Source organism: Mobula birostris, chromosome 4 (genome assembly GCF_030028105.1).
Source record: "Mobula birostris isolate sMobBir1 chromosome 4, sMobBir1.hap1, whole genome shotgun sequence".
Lineage (NCBI taxonomy): Eukaryota > Metazoa > Chordata > Chondrichthyes > Myliobatiformes > Myliobatidae > Mobula > Mobula birostris.
This window is the reverse complement of record NC_092373.1, coordinates 96,076,662-96,089,027: the sequence shown is the minus strand read 5'-3', so window position 1 is coordinate 96,089,027 and position 12,366 is coordinate 96,076,662. Positions and strand designations below refer to the sequence as shown.

Below are 12,366 nucleotides of genomic sequence, written 5' to 3'. Positions count from 1 at the left end.
ATGATGGAATATGAAGGGAAGCTAGCAAATAATATTAAAGTGGATACCAAAAGTTTCTTCAACTATATAATGAGTTACAGAGAGGTGAGAGTAGATATTGGATATCTAAAAAAATGCTGGAGAAGTAATAAAGGGCACAAGGAAATGACAGATGAACTAAATAAGTATTTTGCATCAGTCTTCACTGTGGAAGACACTAACAGTATTCCAGAAGTTCAAGAGTGTCAAATGTGGGTAAAATTGTCATTACTATGGACAAGGTGCTTGGGGAAACTGCAAGGTCTGAAGGTAGATAAATCACCTGGACTAGATGGTCTATACTCCAGCGTTCTGAAAGGGGTGGCTAAAGAGATTATGGAGGCACTGGCAATGATCTTTCAAGAATCAACAGATTGATTTGAGTTGAATAGGTGTCCCTGACAATGACACCTGCAAGAAGTGCATCCAGCTGCAGCTCCTAACAAACCGCGTTAGGGAACTGGAGCAGGAGTTGGATGACCTGCGGATCATTCGGGAGAATGAGGAGATTATAGATAGTAGCTACAGGGAGGTAGTTACGCCACAGGAGCAGAGGACAGGAAATTGGGTCACTGTCAGGCGAGGGAAGAGGAAAGGGCAGGCAGAGCAGAGTTCCCCTGTGGCCATTCCCCTCAACAAGTATACCGCATTGGATACTGTTGGGGGGGGGGGGGGAATGACTTAGCTGGGACAAGCTGCAGTAGCCGGATCGCTGGCAGAGTCTGGCTCTGCAGTGCAGAAGGGAGGGTGGAAAAAGAAGAGAGTGGTAGTGATAGGGGACTCGATAGTTAGAGGTGCAGATAGGAGGTTCTGTGGTCATGACAGAGAATCCAGGATGGTTTGTTGCCTCCCGGATGCCAGGGTCAAGGATGTCTCTGATCGATTGCATGACATTCTGAAGTGGGAGGGTGATCAGCCAGATATCGTGGTGCACATTGGTACCAATGACATAGCAAGGAAGAGTGAGGAGGTCCTGGAGAGTGAGTATAGAGAGCTTGGTAGGAAGTTGAAAAGCAAGACCTCGAGGGTGGTAATCTCAGGAGAGACAGGTTACACTTGAACTACAGGGAGACCAATATCCTTTCAGGGAGGTTTGTTAGTGCTACTGGGGAGGCTTTAAACTAGATTTGCAGGGGGATGGGAACCAGAGTGCCAGAGCTGACAGTGTGGCTGGGGTGAAAATAAATGATGTTAAAAGTTCAAGCAAATCCGCTAATAGAAAGGTTGTGAGTGGTGGTAAAAATCTTGAGGTGTATATATTTCAATGCTAGGAGTATTGCGGGGAAGGCGGATGAGTTGAGGGTGTGGATTGACACGTGGAATTATGATGTTGTAGCAATTAGTGAAACTTGGCCACAGGAGGGGCAGGACTGGCAGGTTAATATTCCAGGGTTCCGATGTTTCAGATGTGATCGAGGCAGAGGAATGAAAGTTGGGGGAGTAGCATTGCTTGTTAGGGAAAATATTACAGCAGTGCTCAGGCAGGACAGATTAGAGGGCTTGTCTACTGAGTCCTTATGGGTGGAGCTGAGAAACAGGAAAGGTATGGCCACATTAGTGGGATTGTATTACAGACCACCCAATGGTCAGCGAGCATTGGAAGAGCAAATCTGCAGAGAGATAGCAGGCAACTGCAGGAAACATAAAGTTGTGGTGGTAGGGGATTTTAATTTTCCATATATTGATTGGGACTCCCATACTGTTAGGGGTCTAGATGGTTTAGAGTTTTTAAAATGTGTCCAGGAAAGCTTTCTAAATCAATATATAGAGGGACCAACTAGAGGGGATGCAATATTGGATCTCCTGTAAGGAAACGAGTTAGGACAAGTGACGGAAGTCAGTGCAGGGGAGCACTTTGGTTCCAGTGATCATAACACCATTAGTTTCAACTTGATCATGGACAAGGATAGATCTGGTCGTCGGGTTGAGGTTCTGAACTGGAAGACGACCAAATTTGAAGAAATGAGAAACGATCTAAAAAGCGTGAATTGGGACAGGTTGTTCTCTGGCAAAGATGTGATCGGTAGGTGGGAAGCCTTCAAAGGAGAAATTTTGATAGTGCAGAGTTTGTATGTTCCTGTCAGGATTAAAGGCAAAGTGAATAGGAATAAGGAACCTTGGTTCTCAAGGGATATTGCAACTCTGATAAAGAAGAAGAGGGAGTTGTATGACATGTATAGGAAACAGGGAGTAAATGAGGTGCTTGAGGAGTATAGGAAGTGCAAGAAAATATTTAAGAAAGAAATCAGGAGGGCTAAAAGAAGACATGAGGTTGCCTTGGCAGTCAAAATGAAGGATAATCCAAAGAGCTTTTACAGGTATATTAAGAGCAAAAGGATTGTAAGGGATAAAATTGGTCCTCTTGAAGATCAGAGTGGTCGGCTATGTGCAGAACCAAAGGAAATGGGGGAGATCTTAAATAGATTTTTTACGTCAGTGTTTACTAAGGAAACTGGCATGAAGTCTACGGAATTAAGGGAAACAAGTAGTGAGATATTGGAAACTGTACAGATTGAAAAGGAGGAGGTGCTTGCTGTCTTGAGGAAAATTAAAGTGGATAAATCCCCAGGACCTGACAGGTTGTTCCCTCGGACCTTGAAGGAGACTAGTGTTGAAATGGCAGAAATATTTAAAATGTCAGTGTCTACAGGTGAGGTGCCGGAGGATTGGAGAGTGGCTCATGTTGTTCCGTTGTTTAAAAAAGGATCGTAAAGTAATCCGGGAAATTATAGGCCGGTAAGTTTAATGTCGGTAGTAGGTAAGTTATTGGAGGGAGTACTAAGAGACAGAATCTACAAGCATTTGGACAGACAGGGACTTATTAGGGAGAGTCAACATGGCTTTGTGCATGGTAGGTCATGTTTGACCAATCTATTGGAATTTTTCGAGGAGGTTACCAGGAAAGTGGATGAAGGGAAGGCAGTGGATATTGTCTACATGGACTTCAGTAAGGCCTTTGACAAGGTCCCGCATGGGAGGTTAGTTAGGAAAATTCAGTTGCTAGTGTGACGACAGACCAAATTATCAGAAGATTGATGCCGATAAGAGGACAATGGGGGAACATTCAGAAATGTTAATGAGAGACGAGAGGGATTAACGAAAAGGAGACACAGTTCCGAGTATTGTCAGAGACCGGTTGCTTTGAATCCTGAACTGTTTGAAGTTTGATGGACAGGCGATACCCCAGCAGGGGGATAAAAAGGGACAGGTTCGCTAAGGCAACAGACACACGACACCACGAGGTAATGAGACCCTGGAAGCAGTGTGCCCCCACAAGTTGGTGGGAGTTTCGGAGGTCTGATCGCGGGACCAGCCATAGACGCACAGGGTGGAAAGATACGGTCGAGCGTGAACCCGGTGTGTGCGTCCACCCTTGCCTGGGTGCCGGGTTCACCGCAGAAGAACGATCGTATCTGGAACGGAGGGGTCACAGTCGGTGACCTCAGAAGACATTACAAAGGGCTCGCCCAAAAGCTAACTGCGAGGAATATCGAAGGTCTATTTGGAATCCGATTTGCATATTCATTCGTTCTCTCTCTCTCCCCAACGGCACGACGGTGATTACTGCGAACTGAACTAAACTGAACTCTGTGTCACTTGTGACTGATCATTTTACCCCTAGACTGCAATAGAGCTTGATTGATCCTATTATCCTAGTTCCATATACATGTGTGTTTATTCATTGCTAACCTGTTGCATTTATATCCTTATTATTAGAGTACTGTGTTGCTTATTTCTTTAATAAAACTTTCTTAGTTCCAGTAATCCAGACTCCAACTAAGTGGTCCATTTCTGCTGGTTTGGCAGCCCAGTTACGGGGTACGTAACACTAGGTATACATGGAGAGGTGGTAAATTGGATTAGACATTGGCTCAATGGAAGAAGCCAAAGAGTGGTAGTAGAGAATTGCTTCTCCGAGTGGAGGCCTGTGACTAGTGGTGTGCCACAGGGATCAGTGCTGGGTCCATTGTTATTTGTCATCTATATCACTGATCTGGATGATAATGTGGTAAATTGGATCAGCAAATTTGCTGATGATACAAAGATTGGAGGTGTAGTAGACAGTAAGGAAGGTTTTCAGAGCCAGCAGAGGGACTTGGACCAGCTGGAAAAATGGGCTGAAAAATGGCAAATGGAGTTTAATACAGACAAGTGAGAGGTATTGCACGTTGGAAGGACAAACCAAGGTAGAACATACAGGGTTAATGGTAAGGCACTGAGGAGTGCAGTTGAACAGAGGGATCTGGGAATACAGATACAAAATTCCCTAAAAGTGGCATCACAGGTAGACAGGGTCGTAAAGAGAGCTTTTGGTACATTGGCCTTTATTAATCAAAGTATTGAGTAAAGAGGTGGAATGTTATGATGAGGTTGTATAAGGCATTGGTGAGGCCAAATCTGGAGTACTGTGTTCAGTTTTGGCCACCAAATTACAGGAAGGATATAAATAAGGTTGAAAGAGTGCAGAGAAGGTTTACAAGGATGTTGCCGGGACTTGAGAAACTCAGTTACAGAGAAAGGTTGAATAGGTTAGGACTTCATTCCCTGGAGCGTAGAAGAATGAGGGGAGATTTGATAGAGGTATATAAAATTATGATGGGTATAGATAGAGTGAACGCAAGCAGGTTTTTTCCACTGAGGCAAGGGGAGAAAAAAAAACCAAAGGACATGGGTTAAGGGTGAGGGGGGAAAAGTTTAAAGGGAACGTTAGGGGGGGGGCTTCTTCACACAGAGAGTGGTGGGAGTATGGAATGAGCTGCCAGACGAGGTGGTAAATGCGGGTTCTTTTTTAACATTTAAGAATAAATTGGACAGATACATGGATGGGAGGTGTATGGAGGGATATGGTCCGTGTGCAGGTCAGTGGGACTAGGCAGAAAATGGTTCAGCACAGCCAAGAAGGGCCAAAAGGTCTGTTCCTGTGCTGTAGTTTTTCTATGGTTTCTATGAAGGGGGCTGAAAAATTGCAAATATCACTTCACTCTTCAAGAAGGAAGAGAGGCAGAAGAAAAGAAATTAAAGGCCAGTTAGTCTGACCCCAATAGTTGGGAAGATGTTGGAATCCATTGTTAAAGATGTGGTTCTGGGGTACTTGGAGGCACATGATAAAATAGGATGAAGTCAGCAGGGTTTCCTTAAGGGAGATTCTTCCCTGACAAATTGTTGGAATTCTTTGAAAAAAAAAACAAACAAGATAGACAAAGGAGAATTAATGAACACTGTGTTCTTGGATTTTCAGAAGGTCTTTGACAAGATGGCACACATGAGGCCGATTAAAAAGGTAAGAGCCCAGACTATTACAGGAAAGGTACCAGCATGGATAGACTATTGGCTGATTGGCTGGAAGCAAAGAGTTAGAATAAAATGAGCCTTTTCTGGTTGGTTGCCGGTGACCAGTGGTATTCTTCAGGGGTCTGTGTTGAGAGCTCCTTATGTTATATATCAATGACTTGGAAGATGGAATTGATGGCTTGCTGGCCAGGTTTGTGGATGATATAAAGAAAAGTGGAGGGCCACATAATGTTGAGGAAGCAAAGAGGGTGCAGAAGGAATTAGACAGATTAAGAGAATGGACAAAGAAGTGGCAAATGGAACACAATGTCAGGAAGTGTGTGGTCATGCACTTTTGTAGAAGATATAAAAGTGTTGACTATTTTCTAAATAGACAGTAAATTCAAAAATCTGAGGTACAAAGGGACTTCCAGAGGACTAACTTGCCCCTTGCAATCCTTTTGCTCTTAACATGAAGCCATTAGGATTCACTTTCACCTTGTCTACTAGAACAACCTCATCCCTTCTTTTAGCCCTCCTGATTTCTTTATTTGTGTTCTCTTGCATTTCTTATACTCCATAAGTACCTCATTTATTCCTACCTGCCTATATCTGCTAGACTCTCCTTTTTTTTTTCTTAACCAGACCCTCAATATCTCTTGAAATCAAAGTTTCCCTAAACCTGTTATCCTTACCTTTTATTGACAGGCACTTAGAAGCTTTGAACTCTCAAAACTTCACTTTTGATGGCCTCCCACTTACCAAGTACACCTTTGCCAGAAAACAGCCTGTCCTAAATCACACTTGCCAGATCCTTTCTGATACCATCAAAATTGGCCTTTCTCCAATTTAGAATCTTAACCCAAGTACCAGACCTATCCTTTGCCACATTTACCCTGAAACTAATGTCAATACGATCACTAGATGCGAAGTGTTCCCCTACACAAACTTCTGTCACTTGCCCTGTCTCATTTCCTAATAGGAGATCAAGTATTGTACACTCTCTCGTTGGGATTTCTATGTACTGATTAAGGAAACTTTCCTGAACACATTTGACAAACTCTATCCCATCTAGTCCTTTTACAGTACAGGAATCCCAGCCAAAATATGGAAAGTTAAAATCACCTACTATCACAACCTTATGCTTCTTGTGACAATTTTGAATCTCTCTGCAAATTTGTTTCTCTAAATCCTGCAGACTGTTTGATGGTCAATAATATAGCCCCATTAACATAGTCATACCTTTCTTATTCCTCAGTTCCACCCATAAAGCCTCATGAGACCAACTCTCCAGTCTGTCCGTGAAATTTTCCCTGGCTAGTAACGTCGCCCCTCCCACTTTAATCCCTTCCGTTCAATCACATCTAAAACAACAGAACCCTGGAATATTGAGCTGCCAGTCCTGCCCCTCCTGCAACCAAGTCTCCCTAATAAGTATGATATCATAATTCCATGTGTTGATCCATGCCGATTTCATCCGCCTTTCCTACAATACTCCTTGCATTGAAATATACACAACTCAGAATGTTAGCTCCATCATGCTCAAACTTTTGATTCCTGACTTTGTCTGAGGTCTTAACAACATGTCTCCACAACCAGTATAGTGTCTGTTTTGGCATGTAGGTTCCCATCGCCCTGCAACTCTAGTTTAAACAGTACCTCAATGCAGTATTAGCAAACCTTACCACTAGGATGTCAATCCCCTTCAGTTCAGGTGCAAACTGTCTTTCCAGGTCCCACTTTCCCTGAAAGTAAGTCCAATCATCCAAAAATCTGAAGCCTCCCTCCTACACTAACTCCTTAGTCACATGTTAAACTATACCGTCTCCCTAGTTCTGGCCTCGCTAGCAGATGGCTCGGGTAGCAATCCTGAGATCACAGCCCTGGAGGCCCTGCCCTTTTACTTAGCACCTAACCCCTGAAAACTCCCCATGCAGAACTTCATCCCTCTTTCTATCAATGTCATTGGTACCTACATGGATCACAACCCTGGAGGCCCCGCCCTTTTACTTAGCACCTAATCCCTGAAAACTCCCCATGCAGAAAGCTCATCCCTCTTCCTATCAATATCATTGGTACCTATATGGATCACGACTCTGGCTGCTCGGCCTCCCACTTAAGAATGCTGAGGACTTGATCCAAGATGTACCGGACCCCGGGCACCTGCAAGGGAACATTCCATCCGGGAATCTTGTTCTCATCCATAGAGATTCCTTTCTGTTCCCCTAAATAATGAATCCCTGTCACCACAGCTCGCCTCTTCACCCCACCTTGCTTCCTGAGCCACAGAGTCAGACTCAAGGCTAGAGACCTGACTACAGTGCCTTTCCTCTGCTTCATCAACCACCCTCCCTCCAACTGTATTGAAACTGAAATACCTGTTGTTGAGGGGGATGGCCACAGGGTACTCTGCACTGGCTCCTTAACCCCTTTCCCCTTTCTGACTGTCACCCGGTTTCCTGTGTCCTGCACCTTCGGTGTAACTACCTCTATATGTTTTATCTGTCACCCCTTCCACCTCCCAAATGATCCAGAGTTCATCCAGTTCCAGCTCCAACTCTTTAATGTGGAGTGTTAGAAGCTGCAGCTGGATGCAATTCTTGCAGGTGGAGTCGTCGGGGACACTGAAGGTCTCCCTGCTTTCCCACATCCCGCAAGAGGAGCATTCAACTATCCTGTCTGGCATCCCTACTGCTCTAACTGTGCAATTATAAAGGAAGGAAGGAATAAATAAACTGAAAAAAAATCTACCTAGAGCTTTTCACCTTCTTTCACTCAAATCTCTCCTTGCTGAAGCCTTGTAGAGCTGAAGACTCAAAATCCCCACTCCAACACTGGCCACTCCATTTGCCCCTGCCTTATTTTTACTTGCCCTTGCTAATGAATCCCAATCTCTGATTCGCCGCTGTTTAAACACTGAAACTCCCACAAGGCACGGCTTTTTAATGCACACTCGCTGACCTGTGTGAGATTGCTCCCAATCTCTGATTCGCAGCTGCTCAAACACCCTCTGTTCTCTCCACCCCCTCTCATGTATTTGCAACATAAATTTGTTTGTTTTCTGACCTTTCATGGTTCTGGTGAAAGATCATCATTCTGCAAATTTGTTTCTGTTTCTCTCTCCACAGAAGCTGCCTGACCTGATAATAATTTCCAGCATTTCCCATTTTCTTTCTTTTTCTTAAATTTTTTACTGCCCTTTAGAAACAAACAGGACAGAAGGGCTTTGAGAGAAACCATGTTTTCGTAGGATTTTTTTTTAAAGCTGTTTGGTATTAGAATTTCATTTTTCAAATATGTCTGCTGTTAATTTTGTGATGCCTGTTATTGTTCCCAGCAAGTCACTCTGCAGCCCTACCTAAAATATTCTGAAGATAAAAATACTGCACCTCATGTTTGAAATGAGTATTAAACTTCTGCAGAGTGAAGGAAGTACTTCTGGGATGTCAAAGACCTGCCAATATTGCTCACCTCCACTGGAGTGACACAGCAGCACCTTCTGGCTGACTGCAGTTCTGATCCGTCCAACCTGCCAGTAATTTTTCATTAAATATACACACCATCTTCTAAGCATGGTGTCAATGTAAAAGCCATAGTTAGGTTCTGGGAGGCACCATGAAGTAACGTCTGAATCATTATGAAGCAGTCCCATGTACAAAGCCACAAAGTGCATCAACATGTGATGTCATTAATTGAACATTGCTTGTGTGATCATGTCAGTAGTCCTGTGATGTGGGTACAGTCCAGCATCATGCAATGTGCAGGCAGAAACGTGGCCACATTAGAAACATGATTGCAGTGGAAAACAACAAGGACCAAAGGAACTTACCAAAGAGCCAGTCTCTGTTCAATCTCCTTCAGAAATCCCCGATGAAATTCATAAATAGGGTCAATATTGGAAAACAGCAGAGTCATTAGCCCTTGTGGCATTGCATTCTCTTTGATAACAGCACTACGAAACCACTGTGAGGGAGACAAAAAGGTGAGTATCAGTGCAGTGCCATTCACAGCTGAGAAATGCCCAAAGTTGATGGAACTAGTCTGATGACGACCAGGCTCTCTGCCATTGATACAGAACTGAAAACTAAAAATGCTGGAAATACTCAGGCGAAGCAAAATCTGAGGACAAAACAAATATTGCTAAGCACTTCTAACATGTTCTGCTTTTACAGTATTTCAGATTTCCAGCATCTGTCATGTTTTGTTTTCAACTCTGGCGAGTGAAGGTCAAGTATTAATGAACTTGCTGCTCTACTTGAAATCGTGCCACAGTTTGACATTAAATGTCTCAGCTTAAATACAGCAGAGCAGCTCAAAAAAATACAGCAGTCCCACAGTTCGCCACACACAATACACAGACTGTGTGCTCAGTTCCCTGAGAGAACCACGAGGAAGAACGCAGCACAGGAACAACTCCTTCAGCCCATGATATCTGTGCCAACTATGATGCCAGTCTCAGTTGCTTGTATGTTGTCCATGCTTCTCTTTTCATTGCCTATATAAATGCCTGGTAAATGTTGCTATTAGTGCTATAAGTACTTTTGCCACTTTCTCTGGCAGCCAATTCCAGGCACCTAAAAAAAAAAACCACCTTCCTTACAAATCTCCTTAACTTTCCCCCTCTCACACTAAAGCTATGCTCTCCAGTATTTGACATTTACATCCTGGGAAAAGGACGTTGACATCTCTTGATTTTGCACAGTCTTTACACTTGAGACTGTTGAGCTAATACAAAGCCAGGTACCCTTATTTCTGAAACACGAGAAAATATGCCACACACACAGGATGCTGGAGGAACTCAGCAGGCCAGGCAGCATCTATAGAGAAGAGTAAACAGTCGATGCTTCAGGTGGAGACTCTTCATCAGGACTGAAAAAAAGGGTCGCGGCCCAAAATATTGACTGTGTACTCTTTTCCGTCGATGCTGCCTGGCTCATTGAGATCTTCCAGCATTTTGTGTGTATTAATGTGTTTTCGGGGGGGGGGAGGGAGAGGGAGAGAAAAGGAATGTTCTTTTTGCAGAGGGAGGGGTGTTTAAGGGGGGGGTCAATGATTGTGTTGCCATTTTTTTGCACGGGGAGGTGAGTTTGCTGCTTCTCTCTGACTTGATGCCCATGGTTTTTCTTTGTTTCGTGGCTATCTGGAGAAGATGAATCTCAGCATTGTATACTTGCTGAGGAAGGCTCCTCAGCCTTCAGTGCTCTAGTGAAAAGAATCCAAGTGTGTCCAACTTCTCCTTATAGCTAGTACACTCTCATCCAGGCAAGCTCCTGGTGAACCTCCTCTGCACACTTTCAAAATCCTCCACATCTTTTCTGTAATGCGGCAGCCATAACTGCACACAATATTCTAAATGTGGCCTAAACAAATTTTATATACAGTTGCTACAAAACAACTTTCAGCCTTTTATACTTCACACTCCAACTCATGAAGGCAAGCATTCTTTAGCACTATATCATGCACATTCCGGCACAATTAGCAGATTTGCTGAAGAATTTGTTGATAGTGAAGCAGATTGCAATGAATTGCAAAGAGATTTTGATCAGTTAGAGAGATGATCTGAGGAACAGCAAACGGATTTCAACTTAGGTGAGGATGAGGTGATGCATTTTGAACATTCAGTATGGGTAGGATTTATACAATGAATGGCAGGGTACTGACTAGTGTTATGGAACAGCCAGACTTGGGAGTACAAGTGCACAGTTTGCTGAAGGCAGCCACACAAGTATTTAGGGTGATGAAGGAGGTGTTTAGCATGCTGCTCTTCATTGGTCAGGCACTAAGTTTAGGAGCAGGGACATTATGCTGCAGTTATACAAGTCCTTGGTGAGAGCACAGTTTCAGACGTCCCACCTCTCCCGGAAGTTCCGGGAGTCTCCCGCAAATTTATGGTGCTATCTCCCTGAAATGAGTTTTTGCAAGGTGGGATGTCTGCAGTTCGAATACTACGTAGAGTTTTGATCACCCTGTTATAGCAAAGACATGGACAAGCTTGAGAAGGTGCAGAAGATATTTACAAATACTGTACCTCTTTATAAACTCAATCAAGTTTGTAAGACAAGATCTCTCCCACACAAAACTGTGTTAGCTACCCCTAATGACTATACTTTTTCCAAATACAAGTAAGTCCTACCCCTAAAAATTTTCTCCAATATGTTCTTAGTACTGATGATTCACTGGCCTTTCACTCCCTGCTTTGCCTCCACAACCCTTCTTTAACATAAGGACAATGGCTATGCACCAGTCCTCTCACTAAAAAGGATACATACATCTCCTCTCTTACCTTTCTCAATAACGAGAGAAAGACTCTGGGAACTATCCAATATAACGTTCTCCAAGAGTCCCAACACCTCCTGTTCCTTACTATAAATACGTCTTCAACCCTCCCTGGTCACAATCCTCCATCTCCTTCTCATTGGTGAAAACCAATGCAAAGTACCTTGTTCTTGTCCTCTGACTCCATACATAAATTCCCTCTTTAGTCCTTGAGTGGTCCCACCCTCTCTTTAAAACCCTTTTCTTTTTAATGCTTATATAAAGAGACTTGGGATTCTCTTTAATGCGACCCACCAAGGAACTTTCATGGCCACTGTTAGCCCTTTTGATCCCATGTTTCTCTCCTGCTTGGAGACAAGAGGCAGGTCTTCTGAAATAGAGACAGCTGTTCCCAGAGGTATAGAAAGATGAAGCACAGAAATTGGCTAGTTGGCCCACCGTGTCTACACTGCCCATGAAGCACTGATTTCTGCACTATACCTGTCATAATGCAATTTGTTCATTAGCCAAAGCACCTCGCAGAAAGCCACATGGTCACAGGGAGAACATGTAAAACTCCATGCAGACAGTGTCCAAGGTCAGGATTAAACCTGGGTATCTGGAACTGGAAAGAAACAGCTCTACTAGCTGTACTACTGAATCTGTTCAGAAGGTCAGCAGACTGTGTTAGGCACATAATTAAACTGCTAACTTCTCTTCTTTGTCACTTAAAGCCTTACTCCTACCTGCCAATGCAAACTTTCCCCAACCTATCCCCAAAAAAGATGTGCTAAGTATGCCCACAGGAAAAAGAATCTCAGG

At 43.6% G+C, this 12,366-nt stretch overlaps 1 protein-coding gene across 5 annotated transcripts in view; it reads right to left on the bottom strand.

Annotated features, from left to right (window-relative positions):
- Positions 1-12,366, bottom strand: part of farp2 (FERM, RhoGEF and pleckstrin domain protein 2) — a 220,429-nt gene that overhangs the window by 91,096 nt on the left and 116,967 nt on the right. For all 5 annotated transcript variants that reach the window (XM_072255826.1, XM_072255824.1, XM_072255825.1 and 2 more), the window contains one exon: positions 9,119-9,252. In XM_072255826.1, the coding sequence (XP_072111927.1) occupies positions 9,119-9,252 (134 nt within the window). The remainder of the gene's footprint in view (positions 1-9,118; positions 9,253-12,366) is intronic.